This window comes from Aythya ferina, assembly GCF_964211825.1.
Source record: "Aythya ferina genome assembly, chromosome: 17".
NCBI classification, from domain to species: Eukaryota; Metazoa; Chordata; class Aves; order Anseriformes; family Anatidae; genus Aythya; species Aythya ferina.
In genome coordinates, this window is record NC_140316.1 from 13,510,683 (window position 1) to 13,521,675 (window position 10,993).

The following is a 10,993-nucleotide window of genomic DNA, read 5'->3' on the forward strand; positions in this document are numbered from 1 at the left end:
GTGGAATTTGTCGCTATCATCTCCACACCTATCGCTGGAAAAAACAGATAAACCCCTGAGTGGGGAGACCTGGGTCTGACCTCAGACAGCACTGGGGCTTTTGCCCCTGGGCTCAGTGACTTTTTCCAAGAGCGGGTGCTGGTACTTTTAGCTGTGAACTTTGTTTTCCGATGGCCTTGCGGTGCTGTGGCAGCGGTGCCCTCTGCACCAACGATTGGGGTGCTTTTACTGAGCACACGACTGCTTCCTCCCTGAAACTCGAGTGACTCTCAAGATGTAGATAAGTGAAATGGCAAACGCTGTGCTGCAGGTCCTTGGCCAGGGGACGGGGCTGATGCTGCACCTTGTAAATGCCGCCCACTCTTTCCCTGGTGGGGAGCAGCCTTCAGATCCCAGAGGGAGACCAGTAAAAGCCTGGGATTTATTCCCAGCTTGCAGTGCCATCCCACACCCTCTTCACGGCCCCACAGAAGCCAGTCCCCAGGGCATCGCGTCCCCGCCATCTCCTAGCGACAGGGACGGGTGCCAAGAGCCAGAGAATTCCTGGATGGCGGCGCCTGGGCCCCGCAGCCTCTCGGCTGCTTTTCGGGAGCACCTGCGGCTCCTGGGCCTGCGGGACTTCCCCTGCGGCCTTGGCAGCTGGGTAGGGGCTGGGGGGGCACGGTGGGGTGGGGAGGGCTCCACAGGGGCAGGGGGTCTGTGGGGTGCTCACTGCCTCTCCTCTCTCTGCAGAACAAGTCCCGCTTCGGTGTACGCACGAGTCCCTCGGGGCAGGAGGAGGATGAGGACCTGCCGCTGGGCGAGGAGAGCCCCCAGGCTCTGATGGAGCTGCTGAGAGACCCACGCAGCCCCTGGGCCCTGCCACCAGGCTGCAGCCCCCATGACCAGCAGCTGCGGGATTTGGCTGTGCAGGCACCCCAGCTTGTCAGCGGCACCCGAGTCCTCCAGGTCTTCAGGTCCCTGCGGATCGTCGGCAAGGACGTAAGTGCAGGCTGTCAGGCAGGGACGGGCTGGTTCCCACAGAGCTGCCCACCTTCAGACCAAAAAAACACATCTGCTGAGGGGGAAAATATCCTGGGAAAAGTTTCCACAACCCAGGGTCTCCCCAGGTGCTGCTATTGCAGCAGGGATCGAGCTGCTGGCAGCCCCACTCGGTGTGTTACACTGATCCATGCTACACGTACATCACATGGATCAACACCACATCTCTGCGTCACCTTGACCCACATGACACGAGGTGGTTCAAGGTCACGGTGGCCAAACACAGCTCTTTGTAGGTAGAGGAAGTCGACGAGGATCTGCTGCAGTTACAGCACCTGGAGGAGCTCATACTCTGTGCCAACCAGATCAGCAGGGTAACCTCGGCCAACCTGCCCCGGACACTGAAGGTGGGTGAGCAGAACCTTGTGACAGTGGGATCAGAAAGAGATCCCATGTGGGAACACTGCACAAGCTGAGCAGCTTGTGGGTGCGCCAGGAGCTGCTCATTGCAAAGGGTGTTTGTTGTTCCCTCTGTCCTGGGCAGGTCCTGGAGCTCTGCTGCAACGCTGTGGCTGATCTGCAGGAGCTGTGTGCTCAGCCCCCTCCACAGCTGCAGCACCTGGGGCTGGGGTACAACAGGCTGTGCGGCCCCTCACAGGACAAGTACCTCACTGCAGACTTCTGGTAATGCCACAGGCTAGCTACTGGGAGGTGGGCAGATGGGGACAGATGCCCCCAAACCATCAAGATGCCCTGCATTAAGAAATTGCAGCCCTTCAGCAGTTTTTTTTTCCCTCTGCCTCCAACACCCCATCAGTGCAGCGTGGCTTGTCTCAGTTTGCTGCCTTCTGTCTCACGGTTTGATGTGAGCTTGTTGGGGCAGGGTCTGGCTTTGCTCTTCCCAGTCCCTGCTGGTAGTCTTCCCTGGTGAAGGGGGTAAAGCTTAGGCTGTATCACTGAAGGATGCAGTGGGGTAATTAATGGATGCTAAAGAAAAAAAAAAAGGTTTTGAGTTATGGGGCAGGCTGGCAATGGACTATGTGAGATTATGCTTTTGGATTCCCCACTTTCACCCGGTTTGTGCCACTGCAGGTTGTTGTGCTGAGGAATCAGGATTTCTGTTTCTTTTGACTCAGGGCAGCAGTGCCCTCAGCTGGACGTTGTTTGCCTACCCTTACTGCTGGATTCTCTCCTTCAGGCCAAATCTCGTCTCCCTTGACCTGAGCTTTAACAACTTAACAGAGCTGCTGGAGCTGGTCTCCCAGCTCTCCAGTCTGCAGAAGCTCCGCGTCCTGGTGCTCCAAGGGAACCCTCTGGCTCTCATTCCTGCTTACAGAGGCTTTGTCGTGGACGGCCTGCCCCAGCTGTCCGTCCTGGACGACATCCACATAGAGCCCGACGAGAGGAACCAGTTCCATGGTTTGGCAAGGCAGCCAGGTGAGGCAGGCAGGGGACCCTGCAGCAGCACATCTATAATCGAGGTGGTTTTAGCCTTAATCAGGTCCAAAGGTTGCAGGAACAACCCAACCCTGTCCCTGTAGCTCTGGCTTGGTGTCACGGCCTGCCCCTGTCTTTGTTTGCCAGACACAGTCTGGTTTCATGCTGTGTGTTTCCCTCTTGAGCTGCTGAAAGAGGAACATCTCTGCTGACATTCCTGAACATCTGGGAAGATGCTGACGTGTGCTGCAGTGCCAGCACAAAGTGGTGCCTGCTTCACAGTGTGGCACATCCCAGGCTGGGACAAGATCCCAGGGCCCTGGGGGCACCAGGGCGAGGGAAGCCCCTCTTGGTGACCCCCCTTCAATGAATTTATGCACTGAGTGTGCTTTATTGAGTCGAAAATGTTAACCAGGGAGGCAAAGCAACCAAGCCAAATGTTTGCATGGCTTTGGAGTGACCCCATGTGGCTATGGCTTGTCACAGCACTTGCAAAGGGTGGCAGGGAGGGATGCTGGGTGGTGGGACTTGGCATCCTGGAGGTTTCCTCTTGCTCCGTGCCTTCCTTGCTCCTCAGCAGGATTGTCTTCCTTTTAGAACTGATAAGAAGTGAAGCGCAAGTGGTTGTGAGCATTGGGAAGATCAAGGGAGTTCCTGATCCCAGCACTCTCCAGGAACTGGAGGTTGACACCAAGGCAGCGGCGATCACCTACAGCTACTGCGTGACCTACGAGTTCGCAGAGGGAGAGGAGGTGGAGGACGGTGGCAGCGCTGAGGTTGGTGTTTAACTGAGCTCCTGAAAACAGGAGGCTCTGTTAGGCCACAGCAAGGGGGACTTCACCTCCAGGCTGCAGAGCAAGACCATTCATAATGAACCCGTCGTGGGCAACAGTAAGCCAGGGACAAATTCCTGTGTGGCCAAGTCTGGCAGCACTCGTCTCTGCTGGCCATGTTCCCTGTCCCTCTGGGTAGTCCAACGCTGCTCTGCACATGGGAGTGCATTTGTGGCCCTCCTGCAGGTGCCACCATGCAGCTTGCCTTGCTCTGCCCCTTCTCCTGATGACCAGGATGGGTTGGGGAATGGGATTTCAGAGGCAGTGCTGCTCCTGGGCCTGGTGCAGACACAGCCAGATGTGCCCTGCCAGGGGATTCCTCTCTGTTCCAGGTAACAACAATTCATCAGAGTCCTGTGGTGGCCACCCTGGGTGCAGACAGCTCTGCAAGGGACATGGGGGAAACAAAGGGCCAGCAGGAGTCTGCAGCCACGGAGGAGCCCACGGCACATGCTGGTAAGGAGGAATTATCAATCCTTTATCCTACTGGTCAGGGCAGACTCATGACTTTTCCAGGAACGTGGTGGCATCGGTGCATGCCTTGCAGCATCAACTGCACCTGGGCTCTTACTGAGATTGATGGGTAACGAACTGGCACCAGTCTTGTCCTCTCCTCAGGAAGAAAAGGTCACCTCATTTTTTTTTTTTTTTTTTCCTGCACAGCACATTTGTTTGTCACCCCTGGAAAGCCCTGGGCAGACACCATTGACTGCAGCTACAGGAAGGAGCACACTGCCAAGGACTTGGTGGGGCTGAAGGGCTACCTGGCGGCTGGAACGATTGTCTCAGTGGTGGAGGAGAAGGTGAGCGTGTGGCAGGGCCAGATGAAAAGGGGCAGGGAGGGAAAATAGCTGCTGGGGGGGGGGGGGCAGCAGTGGCACCTCACTCCCTCTGGGAGGCACTCTGGGATGGAGGTGTCCTTGGGTGTCCCAGTCCCTGCAGTGCCAGCTCCTCTCTCCTGGCAGGTGCTCTCATGGCCTGTTGATGCTGACTCAGAAGAAAGTGCAGTAACAAACAAGAAGGCAGGACAGGGGCTAAAGAAGGATGGTGGCAAGGTAGGATGCCGGGAGGGAACAGTGTCCAAAAACCTTCTGAGCTACAACAATAGTGATGGGGCAAGGAGGGACCTTCTTCTGTGCCAGTTTTGGGTGTCAGGGAGTATTTCTCCATCCCAGACCTCCAGACAAATCCCTCCCTGCTGTGGGAGGAGGGCAGCAGCTGTTTCACACACCCCTCAGGCTGGATACAGAGGTGGGCTTGTGGCTGGGCCCAGGTTACCTGCTGCCTGATAAAGAGGCCCCAACCCTCAGCTGACACTGATCCCATACCGGTGCTCTGCAGGGTCCCGTGCCCAAGGACAAGCAGAAGCAGAAGCAGCAGGAGAAGAAGAAGAAGAAGCAGCCGTGTGAACTCCGCAGCGACCCACCCATTCGGAGGACCCTGGGCTCTAGGAGAGTGAGCCTGGAGGCCCTGCTGGCCACTGAGGACCTGGTGGCAACTGTGTGTGACTTTGGGATCCTCATCACTCAGCAGCCGCTGCAGCCACCGAGTCTGGAGGAGAAAGTGGTAAGGAGCGTGTCCCGGGGCAGGGCGGTGGGGACGGGCTGCTGGGGAGGGGGTTCAGCACGTCCTGCCCTGCCCATCCATCCCTCAGTTCCCTCTCCAAAAAATGGGGCTGAAAGAGCCCTGCTGGAGCGCCACCCACCGCTGCTGGCATCGTTATTTGATGTTGGCATTAACAGTAAGTGCTGCTACTTTTTGTGGGCTTATGGTAAGAAAATAGGTGAGTTTATCTTAATTTCCAAGAATGTGAAAGCAACCCCTCATGCTTCCACTGATCCTCTCTCTCTCAGCATGGCAACGTGCACCAGCTGTCCTGACACTTTGTGTTTCCTGGAGTCTCTTCTCTCCTCTGGGCAGCCCCTCTGCTGTGCTCCCGCTTCCTGTCACCACTTTCTTTGGCCTGTTAAATCCTGGTGCCAACCCAGGCGGTGATGACTGTCACAGGACTGAATGTGAGCACTGAATTTCAACACCGCCTTAGTGTGGAAATGTCTCTCTCCACAGGACAAGAAAAAAGGCAAAGAGAAAAGCAAAAAACTGAAAGCAGAAAGTCAGGCCAGCCGGAAAACCACAGCGTCTGCCAAAGGTGAGAGAGCTGGAGCTGGCTGGGCAGAGAGCAGCGTGTGCAAGAGCAAACACCAACGGTGCCCAGCCTGGAGGCAGCCGCAGGTTCCCTGCCACCCTGCCAGCTCTGCCACACAGGACGCTTACTCACATCCTGAGCTTGGGGCTCTGAATGCTGTCATTGAGGCTGCGGGTCTGTAAGGCCAGGCACACGCCCTGGTACACACATCGTGGTGTGAGCAGCTGTCTGGGATCCGTAATAAGGTCTGGGATCCGTAATAAGGTCCTCATCCGTCTCCAGGTACTTTGAGGAGGGGATCGGTGGGCTTTCCAGCTCAGAGCCCAGGTGCCCAGCCTGCCCAGGAACAGACCCCACTGCTGCCACCCCTGCAGACACCACCCCAGCCCCTAACAGGCATCCCCTGCTGCCCAGCACGGAGGTCAGGCTTTGCTCTGTCAGCAGCATTGTTTAAACCACTTGCAGACAGAGCTCGCCCTTCCTCTTGCAGGTTATTTTTCCAGCACTCTTGTTTTGACTACAAAAATAACAGTGCCAGCACACCAGAGGGGTAATGCAAGAGCAGGAGGAAGTGGGGGAGGTGGCTCAGGGCGATGCCAAAAGTTGCTCAGGGGTTGAGGGCAGCATGGAGCGGGCTAGGCCCCTCTCCCCAGCACCACCGGGAGCTCTCAGAGGAGCCCCGTGTCCCTGCTCTGGCCTCAGGCTGAGTTGCTAATTTAACAGTGCAATTAACCCCCCTTCCCCAAGAGCTCTGGCTGTTTTCTGTGCACCTTCACCCTGTCCACGGGAAGGACTTCAGACCCTGCAGTCCTATGCTGGCTGTGCTCGAGGAAGCCTGCCGGCCTTCCAGCTACCCAAAAAGAAGAAGAAACTCCTGGGGCCATCACAGCATTTGTTTCCCACCACAAGATGCTGATTTGCAGTGCATGCTCAGCAGCTGCTGAAGCAGGGAGCTGCTGTCATACGACCGCCTGGTGCTTTTTTCTTCCTTTCCACCCCAGTGCCTGTGGTCAGTGTGCATGTAGCAGCTCTTCTCTCTATCTTGAGTGAGAACAACCCCCTTCTGCTGGGGGTTGTGTGGCTGAGCATGGTGTCGGGTGCACAGAAAACAGCTGCCGCCACAGAAAGCCCGAAGTGGTCAGCGACTCGAGTTCAACTTGGCCCTCCTGACCCCCTCTTGCAGGTGGGGGATGGCAGCCGCAGCCGCAGCCTGCAGCACAGCAAGGTCTCAGGGTGCATCTCTCAAAGGACACGTCAAAAATCTGCCCCACGGTTTGCTACGCCCAATACCAGCAGCGTCCCGTGGCAGCGTGCTCTGCCGTGACTCATGAGTCACACACACAGCCCGACCACAGCCAGGGAGGCGAGAGGGGCCGTGGGGGCTGGTGGGCCACTCAATTGTCACCGCAGCACGCAGGTGGCATCCTCCTGTGTCACCAAAGCGTGCTCTGGTCCTTCAGTGCTCGCTCTCCATTCCCCTGGAGCTGCAGCAGCAGCCGCGCCGCGGGGCACCGGGGACGCTCCCGGCCCTTGCAGCTGGGAGCCGAGGCTGATTTGCATCCCTCCGTCGGCAAATGCACACAAATAATAAGTGCTCTCAGGGAAATCGGGATCCCTTCCAGGCGGCTCAAAGGGGAAAGGCAGCAAGCTTTGTCTCGAGCAAACAATTCGCCCAGACATTGAAGGATGCCTTCGGAAGTAGTCTCACGTAGGTCTCCTTTACCTCGCGCTTGATTTTCCAGGATCCTTGGAATGATTTATGCCTGCGTCGTTCTTTTTTCTTGGAAATTTACAGGGCAATTTCACTACAAAAAGCAAAATTGCACCCAGATTGATTAACTGCTTAAAGATTGGGCTTAAAGAAGAAGCTGGGCTTACCACCCTAACTCGTGTTCAAGTGGATTTTCCTTTAGGGCCCGGCAGTTGGTGCTAACGTGGTGGGCACAGCCCCCTGCACGCAGCCGCTTTTCAGGCGATTTATCCTACAAAACCCAAGGCTGATTTACCACTTTCTCCAGGAAAAAGAAAAAACAAAGACTCCGCTGAGCCGGAGGAGGGCCGAGGGCTCGAGGCAGTGCCGCTGACAGTGGAATTCCAGGTGCAGCTGCTGCGGTGGCCCTCGGCTGCTGCTCAGAGCCCGGGGAGCGCGGTGGCCGTGGACAAGGCTCCCTAAGGCGGCCGTGGCTGGAGCGAGCGACGGAGGTCAGTGAAATAAAGCCCACGGGGACACTGCTCGGCTGCCGGGGTTGCTGAATCGCCAGGGCTGTGGGATGGAGCACAGTGGTGGGTGTGTGATGTACTGGGGGGACTGGGGGTGCAGGGAGTGGGAATTGGGGGTGCAGTACGCAGGGGGAGGGATTGGGGTGCAGCGTGGGGGGGGATTGGGGGTGCAGTGTGCTCTGTGTGGGGGTGAACTGGGGGTGTAATGTGCTGTGTGCGTTGGGGATCTGGGGGTGCAATGTGCTGTGTGTGTGGGGGAATCGGGGGTGTGATGTGCAGTGGGAGGGGAGGGATCGGGGGTGCAACGTGCAGTGCGTGCAGGGGAATTGGGGGTGCGACTTGCAGCAGGTGGGGGGCAATTGGGGCTGCACCGTGCGGTGTGCGAGGTATAGCTGGGGATGCAGCGATCGGATCTGGGGCGGGGCCGGGCGGGGCGGCGGCAGCGGCGGGCAGCTGCCGGTGGGAGGAGGAGAAGAGGAGAGGAGAGGAGAGGACAGAAGGAGCCCGGCGTGGCCAGCGCTGCCCGGCTCCCGGCTGGGCTCTGCCCCCGGGGCTGGCTCCGGAGCCCGGCCCCGCGCTCTCGTCCTCGCCGGGACCCGCAGCGGTGAGACGCGCCCCAAAACCGCGTTGGGGACGGGGGGGGGAGCTCGGGGCTGCGCCTGGCCCCGCAGTGCCGGCAGCAGGAGGTGGGAGTGTGCGGCTCTCAGTGATCACCGGCTTGTCCTTCTGTCCTTCTTCGTCCCCACAGGGCCTGGATCCCGCACGGGACGTTGCGATGTATCCCAGGATTAAAAACCTGGCGCTTTATGCCTTGTCGGTCATGCTGCTGGCGTGTCTTTTTTATCTAAAGAGAGAGGCGAAGTTGGCAACATCGTCAGCAGAGCAGAAAGTGGATGTAGCAAGTCGCAAACCCAAGTCTTTGGCTCTGGACAACGCCGAACCCAGTAAGTGTTTGCCAGACTTGACCCTCGCCAACTCTTCCCTCGCCCTCCCAGAGCTTCACCGCGTCTTCCTAACGTACAAGCACTGCCGGAACTTCTCAGCGCTGCTGAAGCCTTCCAGGTGCAGTAAGGACACGTTCCTCTTGCTGGCCATCAAGTCTCCCCCGATCAATATAGAGCGGCGGGTGGCGATCAGGAACACGTGGGGGAAGGAGGGCTCCATTGGTGGCAGGCACATCAGGCTGGTGTTCCTCCTCGGGCGCTCAGAGGCCAAAATCCAAGCGCAGCCCCTGCACCAGCTGCTGGCTTACGAAAGCCAGGAGTTTGATGACATCGTGCAGTGGGATTTTGCTGACAATTTCTTCAACTTGACCCTCAAGGAGCTTCATTTCCTCCGCTGGTTCATGGAGGACTGTCGGCATGCCAGGTTTGTGCTGAAGGGCGACGATGATGTCTTCGTCAACACTTACAATATTGTTGAGTTCCTCCAGGAGCTGGACCCTGAGCAGGATCTCTTTGTTGGGGACGTGATTGCCAACGCCCGGCCCATCAGGAACACCAAGGTCAAGTACTTCATTCCAGAGACCATGTATGGAGCCCCCTTCTATCCCCTCTATGCGGGCGGAGGGGGTTATGTGATGTCTAGAGCGACAGTGCGCCGACTCCAGAGCACCGCAGAGGACACGGAGCTCTTCCCAATAGATGATGTCTTTGTGGGGATGTGTCTGGCAAAGATGGCAGTGACCCCAAAGAACCATGCTGGCTTTAAGACTTTTGGGATCCAGAGACCTTTCAATCCTTTCGATCCGTGCTTGTACAAGGAACTGATGGTTGTGCACAAGCTAAACCCCACTGAGATGTGGATCATGTGGACGCTGGTGAAGGACGAGAGCATTCGGTGTGCGGTGTCAGTAACACACCCCTACAGAACCGGTTGGAAATGAAGCTCCTGATGAGCACAGTAGGATCTTGGCTGGTGACGGATACAGGGTGCTTAAACTAAAAATCAGGTTGTGGTAGAAATGTGTCCTCTACTAACAGGCTGTACGTGAGCCACAGGGTTTTGTTTGCAGTCGGTCTTTGTCGGTGGGTTACTGAATTGTCAGGGGAAGGGGACGGGGCTGGTAGCTTGGTGAGACGTGGCGCAGGGGACTCGGCTCGGTTCCTCCTGGCCACGCTGGGGCCCAGGGAGGTCACAGCTGCTGCAGGTAACATGAATGAGGTGCCACCTCCTGTGGAGGTTCTGCAACACTGAGGCTGGTGTCAGACTGCCAGCCTAATTCGGTCTCTCCTGGGAAAGGTAATGATGACTAACAAGTGATGGAGCACTTTAAATTATTTCTAACCTTTTTAGTCAAGGCAAGGGTAGAAGGAAGGCCGGTGTGTGCTGCTGCATCTGCTGCAGTGCAGCTCCATTGTCCCAGGCCAGCAATCCCACAGGTCCTGCGGGGCAGCAGGAGAAAAGGAATGGAGTGTGGGGAGAAAAGCCTTAAAAATGTATTGCCTTAACAGCACAGTAATCTGAGGGATTGGGCTCCAATTTAAGCCCTTTGGATTTTACAGAAGGTTATTACAAGTTTACTTGCACTAGAAGCTTTTGCACAAACACTTTCTGGTCTGAGAGGAGAAATATGTCCTGAGAGGTAGTTAAGTCCCAGTGGCTGCAGCTTTTCGTGCTGCGTGGGAGGTGTTTGGGGTTTATTTGCTTCATTTGCTTGTTTTCATTGGGTATAAATAAAATACAGTTCTGAAAGTATTCACAGGAATCTTTCTGGGTCTCCTGAAAGCTAGAACTAGGAGCCAAAGCATGCTGACGTCTGGTGATATTTGCATTAAAGAGTCATGGATGTTAAAGAGGATATTAAAGGGTTATGAGGAAATGGAAACTTGTCACTTCTCCTGTGAGCAGCTGCTGCTCTCTGCCCACGGTCCAGGCACGATGCATTGACACAGAAGCCGTGATTAATCTCTGAGTGCTCTGGAGTAACTAGTTTGAGGACCAATCAATTCTGAAGCTGAGGTTTGCTGACAGTTTATGAAGCTTCTCAGCCTTGCTGCCAGATGTGCTGTGCGAGCAGGCAGCGACCTGGAAGCTTTAGAAAAATCTAAGGGGAGTGAGGGGGTGCGATCACAGCAATCAGAGCTGGTTGTGTCCCAGCTGCTCAGTGTTCAGGGCCACCAGCTGTGAGCTGGAGCTTCCAGAGGTGCCTGGGGAGCACTGCCAGGAGTTCCTTGTCCTGGCTGCTTAGGCTTGGAGGGCATCCTGAGCCCTGGGGTGTGCCAGGCTCCCTGGGGAGGCTGCCTGCCCCGCGCTGCTGTGGGGTGCAGTACTGTACAGCCCAGGGCTGAGGGGTTCCTGGCAGTCCTGTCTGACAATGTATTTTCCTTTCAGCCTTGGCTTTCTAGAGCACCAGCTCTAGGTCAAGTTTAGCTCC

At 56.7% G+C, this 10,993-nt stretch overlaps 2 protein-coding genes across 3 annotated transcripts; both read left to right on the top strand.

Annotated features, from left to right (window-relative positions):
- Positions 1-547: 547 nt before the first annotated feature.
- On the top strand, positions 548-8,468 carry LRRC43 (leucine rich repeat containing 43; the record flags this gene model as incomplete). Of its 2 annotated transcripts, XM_084491476.1 has the most annotated exons (13): positions 548-643; positions 733-981; positions 1,278-1,388; positions 1,526-1,665; positions 2,180-2,418; positions 3,016-3,194; positions 3,584-3,707; positions 3,915-4,054; positions 4,217-4,306; positions 4,593-4,817; positions 5,319-5,400; positions 7,416-7,599; positions 8,366-8,468. In XM_084491476.1, 12 exons carry the CDS (start codon positions 548-550, stop codon positions 7,568-7,570), a joined length of 1,830 nt encoding a protein of 609 aa, XP_084347602.1. In that variant the 3' UTR covers positions 7,571-7,599; positions 8,366-8,468. The 2 variants fall into 2 exon arrangements, with proteins under 2 accessions (XP_084347602.1, XP_084347601.1); XM_084491475.1 differs by lacking the exons at positions 548-643; positions 8,366-8,468 and having other exon boundaries at positions 694-981; positions 6,581-7,558.
- On the top strand, positions 8,393-9,502 carry B3GNT4 (UDP-GlcNAc:betaGal beta-1,3-N-acetylglucosaminyltransferase 4; the record flags this gene model as incomplete). The annotated part of the gene is made up of 1 exon (XM_084539245.1): positions 8,393-9,502. One exon carries the CDS (start codon positions 8,393-8,395, stop codon positions 9,500-9,502), a length of 1,110 nt encoding a protein of 369 aa, XP_084395371.1.
- Positions 9,503-10,993: the final 1,491 nt, after the last annotated feature.